General features: G+C 40.3%; 1 protein-coding gene across 2 annotated transcripts in view; it reads left to right on the top strand.

Annotated features, from left to right (window-relative positions):
* The window catches only part of LOC118782663 (limbic system associated membrane protein), a 251,379-nt gene that overhangs the window by 144,687 nt on the left and 92,328 nt on the right, over positions 1 to 14,364 (top strand). For both annotated transcript variants that reach the window (XM_036536094.1, XM_036536093.1), the window contains exon 3: positions 12,941 to 13,066. In XM_036536094.1, coding sequence (XP_036391987.1) covers positions 12,941 to 13,066 — 126 coding nt within the window. The remainder of the gene's footprint in view (positions 1 to 12,940; positions 13,067 to 14,364) is intronic.

The following is a 14,364-nucleotide window of genomic DNA, read 5'->3' as shown; positions in this document are numbered from 1 at the left end:
CTATTAACAATGGTATTTTAGGCATCTCACTATAAGCACACATAATATTGAGTACATTGGCACACTTATGTCATGTATGTGAGTGGGATTTACTCATTTGTGCAGTCGGGCGCTAGAGGAGTACTCAAGGAATAGTACCTTCCTCACAGGTACAACAGCAATGTTCCATACTGGGATACTTCAAGTCATAGTCCTTCGGCCCATAGTGCAGTTCTCAGACCACTACAACACACTCCTGCTCACAGCAATAGTAAACACGCATATTGCAAACTTGCCTTTGATGTTAATTGTGCGCATAATAAGTATTCTCCAGAGGTGCCTTTCAGAAATGCTTATATTCAGCTATGGCTCAAAGTCTTTCATTTTCTTGTTACTTAACTGCAGAATGTTATGTTTGTGCACAGACAATGCTGGTAAATATGCCTTTTTATCATTCCGTTCCTGCGGAGCTACATCGTGAACAAAGGAGATATGTGTAGGCCGTGGATGCGTGTGATTCATTTTCAGAATGCCCTGGATTTACAGTCTACACTCTATTGTCATACGTGGGAGTTTCCTGCAGCAATTCTCAATAGCTCAGAACTGCGGGTTTGTTCCTCCCTTTTTTTTAATGGATCACAGTCGCGGTAATCACAGCGCTCAGTGTTGTTTTTCCCCAGTGCTGTCTTTAGGTGTTATTCTCACTTGGCTCCGCTCCAACTTGATATTGTTGATACGCAAACATGTGAAAAGGGAAATCTGATCAGCCATGGGACGTTCCGAAGGTAGCGCTTGGCTTGAGCCAAAGCCAATCCGTTTTCACATTTGGGTGACATTTGCGAACGGCCCTGCGGGAATGAAGGGGGATATTTTGCTCATCGTAAGTGGATCAAGGTGGTCTTAAACAAAACCATGTTTGCAGAACTTTTGTGGCTTGAAGTCGTAAGCAGTACATTCTCATAGCGTATTACTTATTTTTCTTTGGTCTCTCAGGCGTATTACACATATTTTAAATGTTGAGCAGCCTTATCCACTTCTACTCTGCTGCCAATGTAGTTCCAGCTATGCAGCTAATAAAAACCTAAAATGAAGTGATTGAAATGTCAGCGACATGCATTCTTAGTGCTGCGAGCGGTTAGTAATAGTGTGCAGCGCATGGAGATGGCTGCAGTCAGAATATTAATCCATTCATTCATCCACTGTATGAGACTGAAGTAAAACTGCAAGGATTTATAAAATCTAGATTAGGGATAGTGGGATAAAGAGTTTTTTGCTGAGCAGATGGCAGGCAGGAGCATTATAGCGTTAGCTTTTATTACAGAGAATGCTGAGTGATGCATATTAATCATGCCTAAATTCACCCATGTCGCGATGACAATGAGGAATTAAGATGTCAGTCAGCGAGGTACGGCCGGACCAATAATCCATGTGTGCTTTGACGTGTTATATTGCTCTGCCTGTGCGCCGAGGATGCTGGGAGATTACTATGTATTGTGCAGGAATTAATTGATGAACACTTTCAGTTGTAGCACGGGAGAAGTAGGACTCCATTGAGAAAACTAGGATACAACACAGCTGTGCTGTGAAAGTAAGACAATTGGGAACAGGGAGCAAACTGTGGTAAAAATGGCTCTTTTTTCACATCACAACTTCAGTAAACACATTTGCCTCACACTCACGTCCGTGAGCTCATGTTTTTTCATTTAAAGCACACAAAGAAAAATCATTGCTTGGAGGGTATTAGTTTGTTTCACCATTTATCACCCAGTGCTAAATTCTTCAGTGCTCTAATATCAGATGTGTCATCCTCAAATTTGTGTTTAACCTTGCAGCTGGGAATAATCCTCCCAGCCCTTATCTTTGTTCTGGCCTTACACACCAGCTCTTTTCGAAGAATATCTAAATTCTGTGATGTTTTAGTTGCAATTTCCGTTGTAATTGAAATCGTGTGTCCATGATCATTGTAGTATTTCATTACTTTCTTGAAGTCATTTGTAGTATTTGTCATTAAATTCATACAAAGAGTAAATTAAGCCAATATACAGCACATTACCAGGAGAGGGTGATGCCAATAATTAGTTATTCATAGTGATAAACTGGGGCATTAATGTGTTCTCTTACATGAAATAGTGAGAAAAGCCCCTTTAAAACATAAATCTTTTATCACAAAACTGAACAGAGCAACAATAAGATGAAGAATATTTCCTGGGCTGAGTCCTACCTCGATGGCCTTCCTATAAGCAGAATCTCTTTGGTTCACTCTGCTGCACATGGAAAGACATCCTTTATGCTGAGAAAGAGAGTACCCTAGACGACGGGACTTTCCTCTCAAGCGAGTCGTTAAACAACCCCAGCATCTGCACTGACAGCAGCCGGTGCCCGTGGCTCGCTCCGCGCGTTTTAGGAGCGCCCCGTTGACAGCCCGGCTTCATGTTTGTGTGCGCGCATGCGAAGGTGCCGGGGCGGAGGTGAGGGTTACCGTCGGGCGGTGTTCGTGGGGGCGTGGGGAGCTCCAGCTGCAGGCCGAGCCGAGGGCCTGGAGGTTGGAGGTGCCGTGTAGAGCCATGTCGGGGGCCGCCGGAGGCGCGCCGCTAAGTGGAGGAAGCAGATGGGCCTCGCGCTTCGCATGCCGATGCGAGCTGACAGCCCCAGCATTGCTGCCCTCCTGGAAACGGTCAGCGGGACTCAGCCTGTCAGGGCACTTCAGTCTCCCGCTATCAGAGGCACTGTCAAGTGACTCCAGCAAGCCTGCCTGAATCACTCTCCAGCGGCAGCTGTTAGGGTGCTTTTTGTTGTATTTCCCTCAGTTTCTGGTAACATATTTCTGAGATAAAGGGTTAGATGTGCAGGACTCTGTTGTTAATGCTAAACAGCAATTGTGGTAAATATAGAACCCTCATCTTTCAATAATGCAATACAGGCTAAAACCATCTATGAGTCAGCTTTAGTGTAAAGCTTCTTTTGTGAGAAACAGGCACATATTTATTATTAGTTCTATCTTAAGGTGGTGATGAAATTAAGATTAATTAGGCACTCATTGCTGAATGTGACAGAGGAGGATGCACGCCTGATGTAACTACCTCCAGTCCCTGCTAGACAAAGGCCACAGCTAAATATGTCTCAGCGCAGTTTTGTAGCATCATCTTCTTTGTTTGCTCATTATCTTCTCCCAGGATTTTAGCCACTCAGTCATGAAATCAGCAGAATACAAATTGAAACTTTTCTTGGCTCGCAAAATGGGAAATGTCACGGATGAAAGCCGGTGTAAAGTATATATTGCCAAGCAGACTACAGATTTATTTCAGTTTACTAAAGACATGAGTTACATCTTAAACCATTTGGAAAACTGCAGCGAGACCCGCTTCTTGATCTGAACTGACATTGCTTTTATTTCACAGCAAAATGCCTGGCTGCAGTGGGAGTGACTTCTTACAGAGCATCCAGGGATAACTTCTGTCAGTTTATTCCCTTCAGTATAAACACCAGTTTGCCTCTCCCTAAAAATCTGTGCTCTTAATTGCTGTAGAAGCATGTACAGTAGCGTCTCTGCGCCTCTAAAAATACATTTTAATTAACCAGGGATTTGTCCCTCGAAGACCAGCAGTATAAAACCATAATCCGGGCAGCAGGAAATGCTTCAGGATTTTTCCACAGAAGGCCCCTCTCCAAAAGTTCTCCAATGGGCATTAGTCTATTTCATCTCCTCTGTTCCCTTTGAAAGTTCAGAGGGAGCTTCAGTGGAGATCATCAAATGCTGGGGGCGATGATTATGTTGGTGGAACAGCTACTCCAGCAGTCCTGCCAAAAGTGAACAATGAAATCTGAGGCACACAGCACTCCATATTTCTCTCAACACCAAAGTCCTCTCCAGCAGCCCGAGCCATGAATATGCCTGCATGGGAGAGAGAGAGAGAGAGAGAGAGAGAGAGAGAAAAGTTGGCCTGAGTCTGTAGGAGTTGGTACACTTTGTAGCTTGTGTTTGATTTGTTCCTCGGTTAGTTTGAAAGGCTATGGTATCAGGGCATGATGTGAAATACTTATTTCTTCCACTACTTTTACAGTGCATTCTTTTTCAAGGGGAGTTGCAAAGAAAGTATTCTTGATTTTTTTTTTTTTTTTGTATACGTGTCGGGGGCTTTGATGGAAGCATGTAACGGTATTCTTCAAATGACCTCGCCAAAGCCTCCCTCCTCCCTTCATGAGCTGACCGAATTGATAGCTGCTGCACATGTTAGGCCCTGGAATGGACAAGATTGCTTCTCTCTCTTTCCTTTGTGTCAGATTGCCTCTTTGGTTCAAGGTAGAGAAACCTGCACTCTGGCAAGTCATGGGCTTGCTTGAGGTGACGTTATTGAATTTAGGAGCTGTCACGGTGGAACCGTACCCTACCCCACCCTTCCACAAGCCGAGTGCAGAGATAATACTCTTCTGTGCTTTGTGTCACTGATGAAGAATCAATAGTGGGGGTAACGACCTTGTTTCACAATGCAAACGTAATTGACAGTTATTTTTAAAGCCGCACTCAAGGCCAGGGGCGTTGCTTAGTGATTAAGTTCATGTGATTCAAATATCAAAAGCATAATTGCCTGCCTTTCTTCCACACCATGTACTCTATGCACATGGCATCTGGGAGGCAAAAGTCAAGGTGAAAATGGAGGGAGGGGGGTGTGGTGAGGGAAACAGTAGGCCAGTAGAATGGCCCCTGGGCCCACTTTTTGAAGATTTATCAGAGAAGAATGAAACATGCGGAATATGTTTTCAGATAATTCCCTCAAAAGATGATCACGCCATCACGATAAAGGCAAAGATTTCAGTTTTCAAATCAGTTTGATGTGTGTGTGGGATTTTTTTTTTTGCATGCCTTTGGGGAAGAGTAGGGCCAGTTACATAAAAAAGATTGCCCAAGACAATGTCAGGATGAGAAATATTGGCTATTAATACTGTAAGTGAGTGTGCGTGGGCTAAATCACACACGTCGATTTGAATGCTGATGCATTCCCCTGTCTCTCTGTGCGTATGCAGCCAAACGATGAGGCATAAGCAGTTTTATAAAAGGCATTGACTTGACAGTGAGGCTATTAGATGCATTTATTCCTACTCGTGTGATACAGAAGACACGTGGTGAGTTTGTTACAATTCCTTACACTGCTGCGGTAGATTCTGGCCAGGGGCTCTAATCACTCTTGTCTTTGACAGCAGTTGGGCTGTAAGAGTTCTGGAAGTATCAGATATTTGAGAAAGGTCAATTCATACTTAAATAATGCATTAGATGCAAGAACAAGGATGGGATATTAAGTTCTGCTCTTCTGAAAATCAAACAGTGTTCCTCCGCCTTTTTAGAAACCTGCTGTTGTCAACAAGAAAGGGATGAAATAAATATGATGGACTTTCAAGTGGCTGTGTATTGATATCGGGTTATGTTTGAAAAATATATCAACTTTTTTTCTGTGTTTTCACAGAAGTTGCTAGGTGAATTTGACAAATGACTGAAGACATTTACTGTAGATGGACATCTGTCATCTGTCAGTGTCCCACTATTCTGGTACACTTGTAAATCATAATGCTGTGTAAATCAATCAGCTAATCGATGAAGCATATTTATGGGGAACATAAATCTTTGGCAAAGCATTACATAATGAAAGTATATAAGTGAGTGTTTGTTAGGATATGCAATGCTTGTTATTTAATTTTCTTTAAAACATAATAGTCTCTGTATGTTTGATTAATGGTCTTTATAATTTATGCAATTTTGTATTTTAATATACTCACAACACAGAAACACACATGCATGGTGGTAGAAACTTGTATTCTACAAGGACATATTTTAGAATATCAAATAGTATATATCCCTGACACTTTTCACAGCATGTTATAATGTATGGGTGTTCCTTAAGCGTGCACTGGCTCATCCCTGCCTGCATTTTATCACACAAATTGTTTATTTCTTGATCTGTATCTATATATTAAATCAAGTCCACACCAGCGAAATTGGCAGCTACAAGGAAAACAAAACACTATGAATTATGTACGTAATTGAATTAGATTCCCACTCACTTTAATCTTGACATATCGGAGAAGACCACTTTGCAGAACCTGCTTATTTTGAGGGAATGTTCACACCCTTTCAAACAGAAAAAAGCAAAGGACGCTGTGAGAATGTCTCAGATAAATCTAAATGGGTTTTTAGGATAATAAATCTCTTTCAGCTAATCCTTGAACTGCACTGCGTTGGGTGTAATTGAAAAATCTTGGCCGGGCTGAGCTCTGACTGTACCTGAAAAACAGACAATAATTGGTAGCCGTGCATGGCGCAACCTTGCTTTTTTAACATCTGGATGATTAATTTCCATCTGTTGTAATGGGGAAGTTCTGTAGGGACATGCTTCCCGACCCCGCTGAACACTCTGGTGGTGCTTTAGCTGCGGTCTCTCTCCATATGTGATCCCAGTTTTAGTTCTGCTCATTTGAGGCGTCCTCCCTCTGCTCTTGGACAAGTGAACTCAGCACCCCCCCCTTCATTTTCCCGTTAGAGATTCCATATGGGCTAACTCACGCGTTGTGATTTGCAACCATGCTGGCCCATATTAATCTTGTCCCTTTCCCCCCTCTGCATTGATAAGCAGGCCACCTTTTATCGGTTCAGTTTTATCAGTTGCACCGTTCCTGGTGTTTTATCCTGGCGCTTAGCTTGCAATTGTGAGTCTACGCTGACCCTCACTTTAGACCAGGCGTGGAAGCAGTCTGTGCCGTGTGAATTTTTGATGTTTGTATTACCATTATTTTTAATGTCATAAAGTGTATGCAAACTTCATATGCCTGTTCTCCTTATGCTTTGACACTTTTCTGTTATTGGCTGCACACAGAATGGCTTTAGTTATTGGAGAGCGGACCCAGTGAGTATGAACTGGGCAGTGTGTCAAGTTGCTGTTGTTTCCAGTTGAGTCTTTACAATAAAATGGGTTAAAACGTTTGCCTTAACTGCATAAACTTGAACTGTTTTTAGAAATTATGGCTTAATAGATAAATGTACTTATTTTACATCATTTTCATTAATAATTTGACAAATCAGTTTCAGTGATGAATCTGAGAAAAACCTGTGAGGTTTTGCTGTCATTGAAGAGATGGAGAGGTGAGATAATCCCACTCTCCTGTCACCCTCTGCATCCTGCATTTCCACCAGGCTGTTCCATTTCTGATATCTACTATACTTGCGACCATATTAACCATTGTTATTACAATGTATAAGGCCATGCTAACACAAGTATTTGACAAATCGTGGTAGCAAGAAACAGTGGCAAATTTAGTTTTATTAATTATGTCAAGATTCAAATCGTAATGACATTCTTACATTTTTCTAAAATACAGCATGTAAATGTACAGAATAGTGTTGTCCATCCCTGTTCCATGAAAAATGTGCCTCCAGTCTGACAGATTTGGGGAGCACACTATGCAAGTCAAGAGACTTGTCTGTTCTGAAATGGGGGCAGACTTCACTCTTGTTTCACACACCTGCAAGCACTGCTGTGGCTTGTATTACCATGCACTAATTTGAGGATGGTCATGGGAGCAGTATGGGGTTTATTTATTAGATAACTTGGTACACACATTATCTGATGTGTGCGCTGACGTGGGGACACACCTCCTTTGAAAGGATTCTGTGTCTTGAATGAATGATTGAGTATCCAAGTGTCACTGCATACGTAGAGATTGTAGTGTGTGGTGGCATCTCAGGGTTTTCCTTTTATGGATATTGTTTTAATTGGTCTGCATGTAAACATGGCTTTATGGTTTCTTAAACCAAAATTAGCACCTCTTATGTCTTTGAAGCATAGCACAAAGTTACTGTACAAAATCAGTTTTGATTCACTTATATCTGTTTGCTGATTAACTTTAATCTCTATGTTTATAACAACCCTGAAAACATGCTAATTTTCATACATTCACTATGTTGTTTACACATTTATTTTAAAAGAATCACATAGGGCTATATTTTTTTCTCTTATTATTGTTATTGTAAATTTTAACCCCTTTTTTTCCAATTTGAGTACGGTTTTCTAAATTTTCAGACAGAATGCTCTGAGACAACTCATTTCCCTTAAGAACTTCAGTTGTTTCCCCATCCTAATGTTGAAGAAGATATCTTGCTCATTTAGATTTAACTAATCATTAAGGCAAACATCTAAAGACAGACCTAACATTTATTTTCATTTGATTTGCCCATATTAATACTCACACTCCCATAATATTTGTCTAAAAAGCCAATTATTACAGACATAAGAAGCCAGTCTGTAGTCTGGTAGTAGGGTAATATGTTATGAAACAAAACAGATCAGTCAAGGAGATGCTTTGCAATCACCATAGCACAGTCATTATGTAATACATCAAGATAAGTATTAGTTAATTCTGGCCACTGTTGATAGCTAGCCAACCAACAATTGGTTATCTATCACTTGTGTTGAAAGCAAGCTGGTTGGTCCATTATCCTTAGACAGCTACAGTTTTCAGAGAGAACAGTTAGCTAACTTTTAACATAGCTTGCGAAGCCCCTAATGTAAAAGCAAACAGACCATTTCCAGCAAAAATGATGATTTGTTATAAAAAAGTTTTGGGATTGAACAATCTAACTTCATGCATTGTTTTAATTAGCTCAAATATATTTCACGTGCTAGTAGCTCGTTATCTTACTTTTTTTAGCTGGCAAACTAGACAGACAGACAAATATCCGACATATGCTCGCCCCAACAAATCATAGCCTGCTGACTTACTCAAAATGTCAAACCCATCACTGACAGCAGCGTACTGTGGGAATACAGTAAATAGAACTGCTAGTTTACTGTCAATAAATTTACCAAAAAGTGGTGTTCAGATAAGTACATTATCCATATAAATGGACACGAGTCAACAAACTGATGCTGCATTCTAGTATTGGCTACAGATTAGAATAAAATGTGCCCGTGCCACTAGCTGACAGTGACCAGGAGCTCACGGGCAGAACACATTAGCTTTCTTCCACCGGGAATATGGGTGGGTACGTCGGCAGAGGCCTCGGTCCCATTAGCAATAGCGACCCCTGCTGGTCGATCAGGCACCTGTGGTCCATGTGCCAAAGCTGCATACAACGTCTTCCTCCGACTCATCTCTGTGGTAGCTTAGCTTGTGGACCGCAGTGTGAAAAGAAGCAGCGGTTGACATCACTTGTCTCGGAGGAGGGTACATGCTTGTCCACGCTCTCTCAGATTGACGGTGGGGGTTGTGCAATGGGACCGAACATCGATAATGACAAATTGGACATTCCAGAATTCGGGGAACTGGCCATTCCAAACTGGGGAGAAAATGGAAAAAAAACAATAAAATGTGCCTGATAATGCCAGTTCCTAAAATACTGTAGGAAAATGAAAGGGAGGCTTTCACAACAGGCAGTACCACTGTTTTGGCAGGTAAGCAGACTTTCACCCACCTGTACTTGAGATTCATGCCAATTGCCTTCAGTGCATCAAAACAAAAGCTCTTATTACCTCAATTACTCTGTTGACTGCATCAAGATGTCAACCAATTTTTATTGCCGAAGACAATGTGTTAGAAATGGACATACAGTTTGCAGTCCTGTAATCAGAGCGTTTACAGTGTCCAAATAGTCAGGAATATATGCCAGCATGATGACTTAAAAAAAAAAAAAAAACAAGCAAACCATGAAAGGTCTGATTATTCTACTGGATGACATTCTAATTAAAAATTGAAGCCTTTTTAATTATGTGTGCTTTGTATTTGCAATCAGGTGAGAATAAAGTAAGATCTTTGTCAGGTATATGGAAAACATATATCTATATGTATGTTTAAAAAGCTTGTGCATTGCTTTTTTTTAGTAAAACCTGTCTAGTATTATGCTTTTCATATCCAAGGTCACAAAGAACTACCTTGAGCATGTATTGTGTCAATAACTACCAGTAATTGTAAGAACAGTGGAGAATACCACAAAGAAGATCTGGAATGTGTTCTCTTTCTGTTTTAAAACAAAACAAGTTCTTTTCTCTGTTTATTTTAAAATCTGATTCTCTTTCTGTTTAAAAGCAAAACAAGTTCTTTTCTAACTGTCATGACAGTGTGATTCACATTGTCAAAGCAAAAAAGAATACCACAGTCAAATGATTATGTTTAGCACAAATGTGTGTGTGTGTGTGTGTGTGTGTATGCGTATATGTATGTATGTATGAAAGCACCACAGAAAAATATCAGTCATGAAAAGATCATCTGAATAAAGCTGTGCATTTGAATGGGCTAGGCTCACATGTTCACTCTCACCACTTTATATGGGGAAGGTGTGTACTCCATAAGATCAGAAATAGTTCAAAAATCTCTTGTGTACATGCAATATGGATGCCTCCGTCACACAGTTGTATCAAACATGCACTCTGGGTGATGCTTAGCGCACATTTACTCCAGACACACGTAAAGGCTGCAGGTATTCAGCTATCACCCAGACATAATGGTATGAAACATAACAGCATATTTATTCCTCCCTGCTTAATTTCTTTTTTTATATATTCCCTCCCACCAGCAGCAGATTTAAAAGAGTGGGCTAGGGAACGTGAGCGCAGATTTCTTGCTTGCCATCTTTTCTGTCCTGGTGAACAGACATCTTTTAGTCACGGTTAGTAGAGCACTAACCCCCCCTCTCTCCACTGCTTAACCCAGCATGCACAGCGGAGCAGGAAGAGTGGTGAAGTGGAGCACAGAACTGAGCCAAAATGAAGCAAAGGAGTCTGTGCTGATGCACTTATCTGGCTCCATTTTATATACATCTAAAGGCTTATTAAAATATCCCCACTCTGCTGGGCGGCCTAATGTTTACCTGCTACAATGACAAGAGGAACTCAGAGCTCTTAGCGGGCATTACAGTAATTCAATCATGATGGGAACAGTGGACAAGGCTAGAGAAGCCATCCGTTCGCTTTGAATTGACTCAATCTTAACCAAAGTGCAGTGTCCGCACACAGGAGGGAAATATTGCAGGGGGCATGAGGGCTGCATCAAGGGGGCTGTGGATGGCAAGAGACAAATGTGAGTCCGCAAGAGAGAGAGAGGCCTCTTCCCACTGCTCAAACCAAATTTCCATTAGAACACGGAAGGAACCTTATAGTTTTAGATAACAATTTCAGATTGAAAGGGAGAAAGGGCTCTGCCCTCTTCCTCTCTCATCGCTCTTATCACTGCCAGAAATTTCTACTTTTTTTTGTTGTGATGTATCTGCCTTGTAAAATATCTTTGTGTGGCATCACTTAGAGAGTTATAGGTCGATAAAACACCCATGGTGTCACCCCACTTCATGAAAAGGAAAGGAGCACTTTCTGCGAGCGACATTAATATGATTTGAAGGGACGCCGACTTGATAGAACTGCACAACCGGCATAATACACACCATCTATCCAAATGCGCCCTGCAAATGAAACACACTCTGAGGTATCATTTCTGTTTATTTCCTTGTATTCAGATTAATTAGAATTACCCTGAAATGCTGACCAGTGCAGGTAAAAGGTATAAATCTTGTACAGCATAATTTATTCGGGCTGTTACATTTTGTTTCGTTTGTTTCCTCACAAAGTAAATCACATGGTTATTAAATGTTACCTTTGAATAATAAAGCATCCGTCTTTCCACTAGCATCAATAATAACACCCTTACTTTTGAGAGCTGCAAAGTTTAGGAGAGGATTTTTGCTAGACTCTTGATTATGTCGAGGGCTACTTTTACTACGCCCTGAAGTTTTAGTTGATAAAACATCTCAGAGAAGATGCCTTGGGGCAATAGTTGAAAGTCCTGAATTTGTGCATGTTGCTTGCCAACAAAATTGACCTCATAATATGAGAGGGTCATGTTTCTTCAGCTCCTAAGACATCATATTATTCAATTATTCAAATTATTTTTTCTCCCACGATAGACAAATGGAAATCTGTAGCATGCATGGCTACTTGCTACAATGACAACAGGACCTCAAAGCACTTAGCTGATGACACAGTGTTATATCAACATTGAAGTTATAGCCAGGAGCAAAAGAACCAAGTATTCTCTTGCATATTGCACTTTACAGCTTCTGTGAGCATAATTCATTACATGCCTCTAAACACTGATGCATACGTGTAAGTATTTTCACCACCAGTATCAGAGTGTTGCCATTTCACTAACTGACTGTATTAATACAGCTACTGATATCTAGCTGGCCAGAACTACAGAGATGTTAACCTTAAGCTTAATGTTCAGTTTTTTGTGGTGTAAAGTTTCCCTGTAAATATATTAGAACAACTTGCTTCTGTCTCTATGTACTTGTTCTTTTCAATAGATGCACCTCAAAACTGCATGCAAAATTCAGTTTCACGTAGCATTCTCAAAGGCTCAAATTATTATTTTTTCACATTGTGTTAGTTGTCTAACTCAGTATAGATTCTGGGTCCATGAAAAGTTGATGTCAGATTTTTTGCATTGGTGGGTCTTAAAATTTGATGCACTGACACATTGAGATGCTTGTCCCCACCACATTCTCAATGGATCTCACAATGTCCGGGCAGGTGTTCTTTTAATATTATGCAGAAAGTAAGCAAATTTATGGTGTAAGTACAACTATGTAGCCATTTTTTTCTTTCAGAGGACTTCCTTTGAAATTGCCTGGCACTGTTTTTTTTTTTAACTTTCCTATGATATGGGTGCTGTGGAGGATTACCACAACTTGCTTGTCATTTGCTCAAAATTAGGTGAAATGTAATTCTGCTTGGGCAGGAAAACGTCGTTGGAAAGCCAGCAAAGGTTTTTCCCCTGTGGCCCTGCTAAAGCCATCTAGAAACTCTGCATGAAAAATTAGCTATTTAGTTAGGCCATCCTTACACTCCCTCTGTCTCTTGTGTAATATAAATATGCAGTGTTTCCAGCTACCTTGACTGATAATAACAATGGATGTAATTTTCTCTTCCAGTTCCCGCAAATATTTACAAAGTTTCAGAAGACATCACTGTCAACGAGGGCAGCAATGTGACATTGAGTTGTCTAGCCAATGGGAGGCCAGATCCATCAATCACCTGGAGACTGCTCAATCCATCAGGTAAGGGTAATTGGCCATCCTTGTTGTTAAACTTTTAGCAGGCAGCATTATTGCCCTATTAAATGTAGATCATTTCTGACTAGACAACGAGTGGTTTATATTGTACATGGCTTTAGAAAGAGAGAGGAGGTCGACCTTTTTTTTTTTTAAGGATTGTAGTCTTGTTACTTGCTGCAAATATAATGTTCACCTTTCTGTCCTCATACCCTGTTAAAAACAAAACAGGTTTTCAGGTTTTATCTTTTTCCCCCCATGGTTCCCTTCTAGGTTCCAGCTCTCAGATGGGCTTTTAGCTTTTCATGACAGACTTTGCCTTATGATTCATTTCCTATTAAAATTGCTTTTTAACTTGTGCAGATGCTGTCTGCTTTTGGCTCATAAAGGGATAATTAAGTCTGTGTCTCTGGCTGATTGTGGTATGTTTCTTTTAATTTCCAAACCATCCATCTCAGTGTTGCTGTCCTTTGATTTAAATTTTATATTATTTGCACTTGTTTACAGTATACATACGTTTATGCATTATTTTAGCACAGTGCATTGTAAAATGGGCTGATACATTTTAAATTTCATGTTTTAAAACCTATATTGACATATAGGCCTGTTACTTTTGCCTGTAGTTATGAAAAACTATTTTTGGTGCTAATGTGCAACAGGTTACCAGATTGCCAGGTTGTCTGAGATTTTATCAGGCAGTCAGACAGGTGGGAGCTGCACCTTTCACAAAACGTGTATAATTTCCCTGTTCAGAGACACTCACATTAAATGACTGACAGGCATTTTATCCGGTAGGACTCAAGATTTGGTTTGGTTAGAATGGGAGATTGACAGCATATATCGGTGGGATGTGGCATCCCACCTGCGGTTTACTAATACAGAAGAGGTTTTAGTGTCCCTGCCTCAGTTGTGGTTATATAACAAGCGGACTTCAAACACAGTTGTCAAATACAATAGTGTTTCGAGTATATGAGTACCGCTTTTGAGAAGCTTAGAAAAGGATGGTGATTTGGAGTGCAGCCGGATTTACTCTAGAAACATAAATGACACAATATCAATTTTCTTCAGTTTGCACCTTTGGCCAGTTCCCGCTGATGTCTTAACGACTAGCTGTGGAAAGGTCTTGTTTAGTTTTATTTATTTATTTTTTACATATATGTACTAAAATATAATTATAATATATGTACTATATACTGTACAAATATGTTCTATATATGTACTATAAATTAAAATATATGAAAGCAGAGTCAAAAGTTCTATTACTTCTGACAGTTTCTCCCTAATCCATCTGGTGTGTTTTATAT

Source organism: Megalops cyprinoides, chromosome 9 (assembly GCF_013368585.1).
Source record: "Megalops cyprinoides isolate fMegCyp1 chromosome 9, fMegCyp1.pri, whole genome shotgun sequence".
Classification (NCBI taxonomy): Eukaryota; Metazoa; Chordata; class Actinopteri; order Elopiformes; family Megalopidae; genus Megalops; species Megalops cyprinoides.
This window is presented reverse-complemented; position numbering and strand designations above follow the sequence as displayed.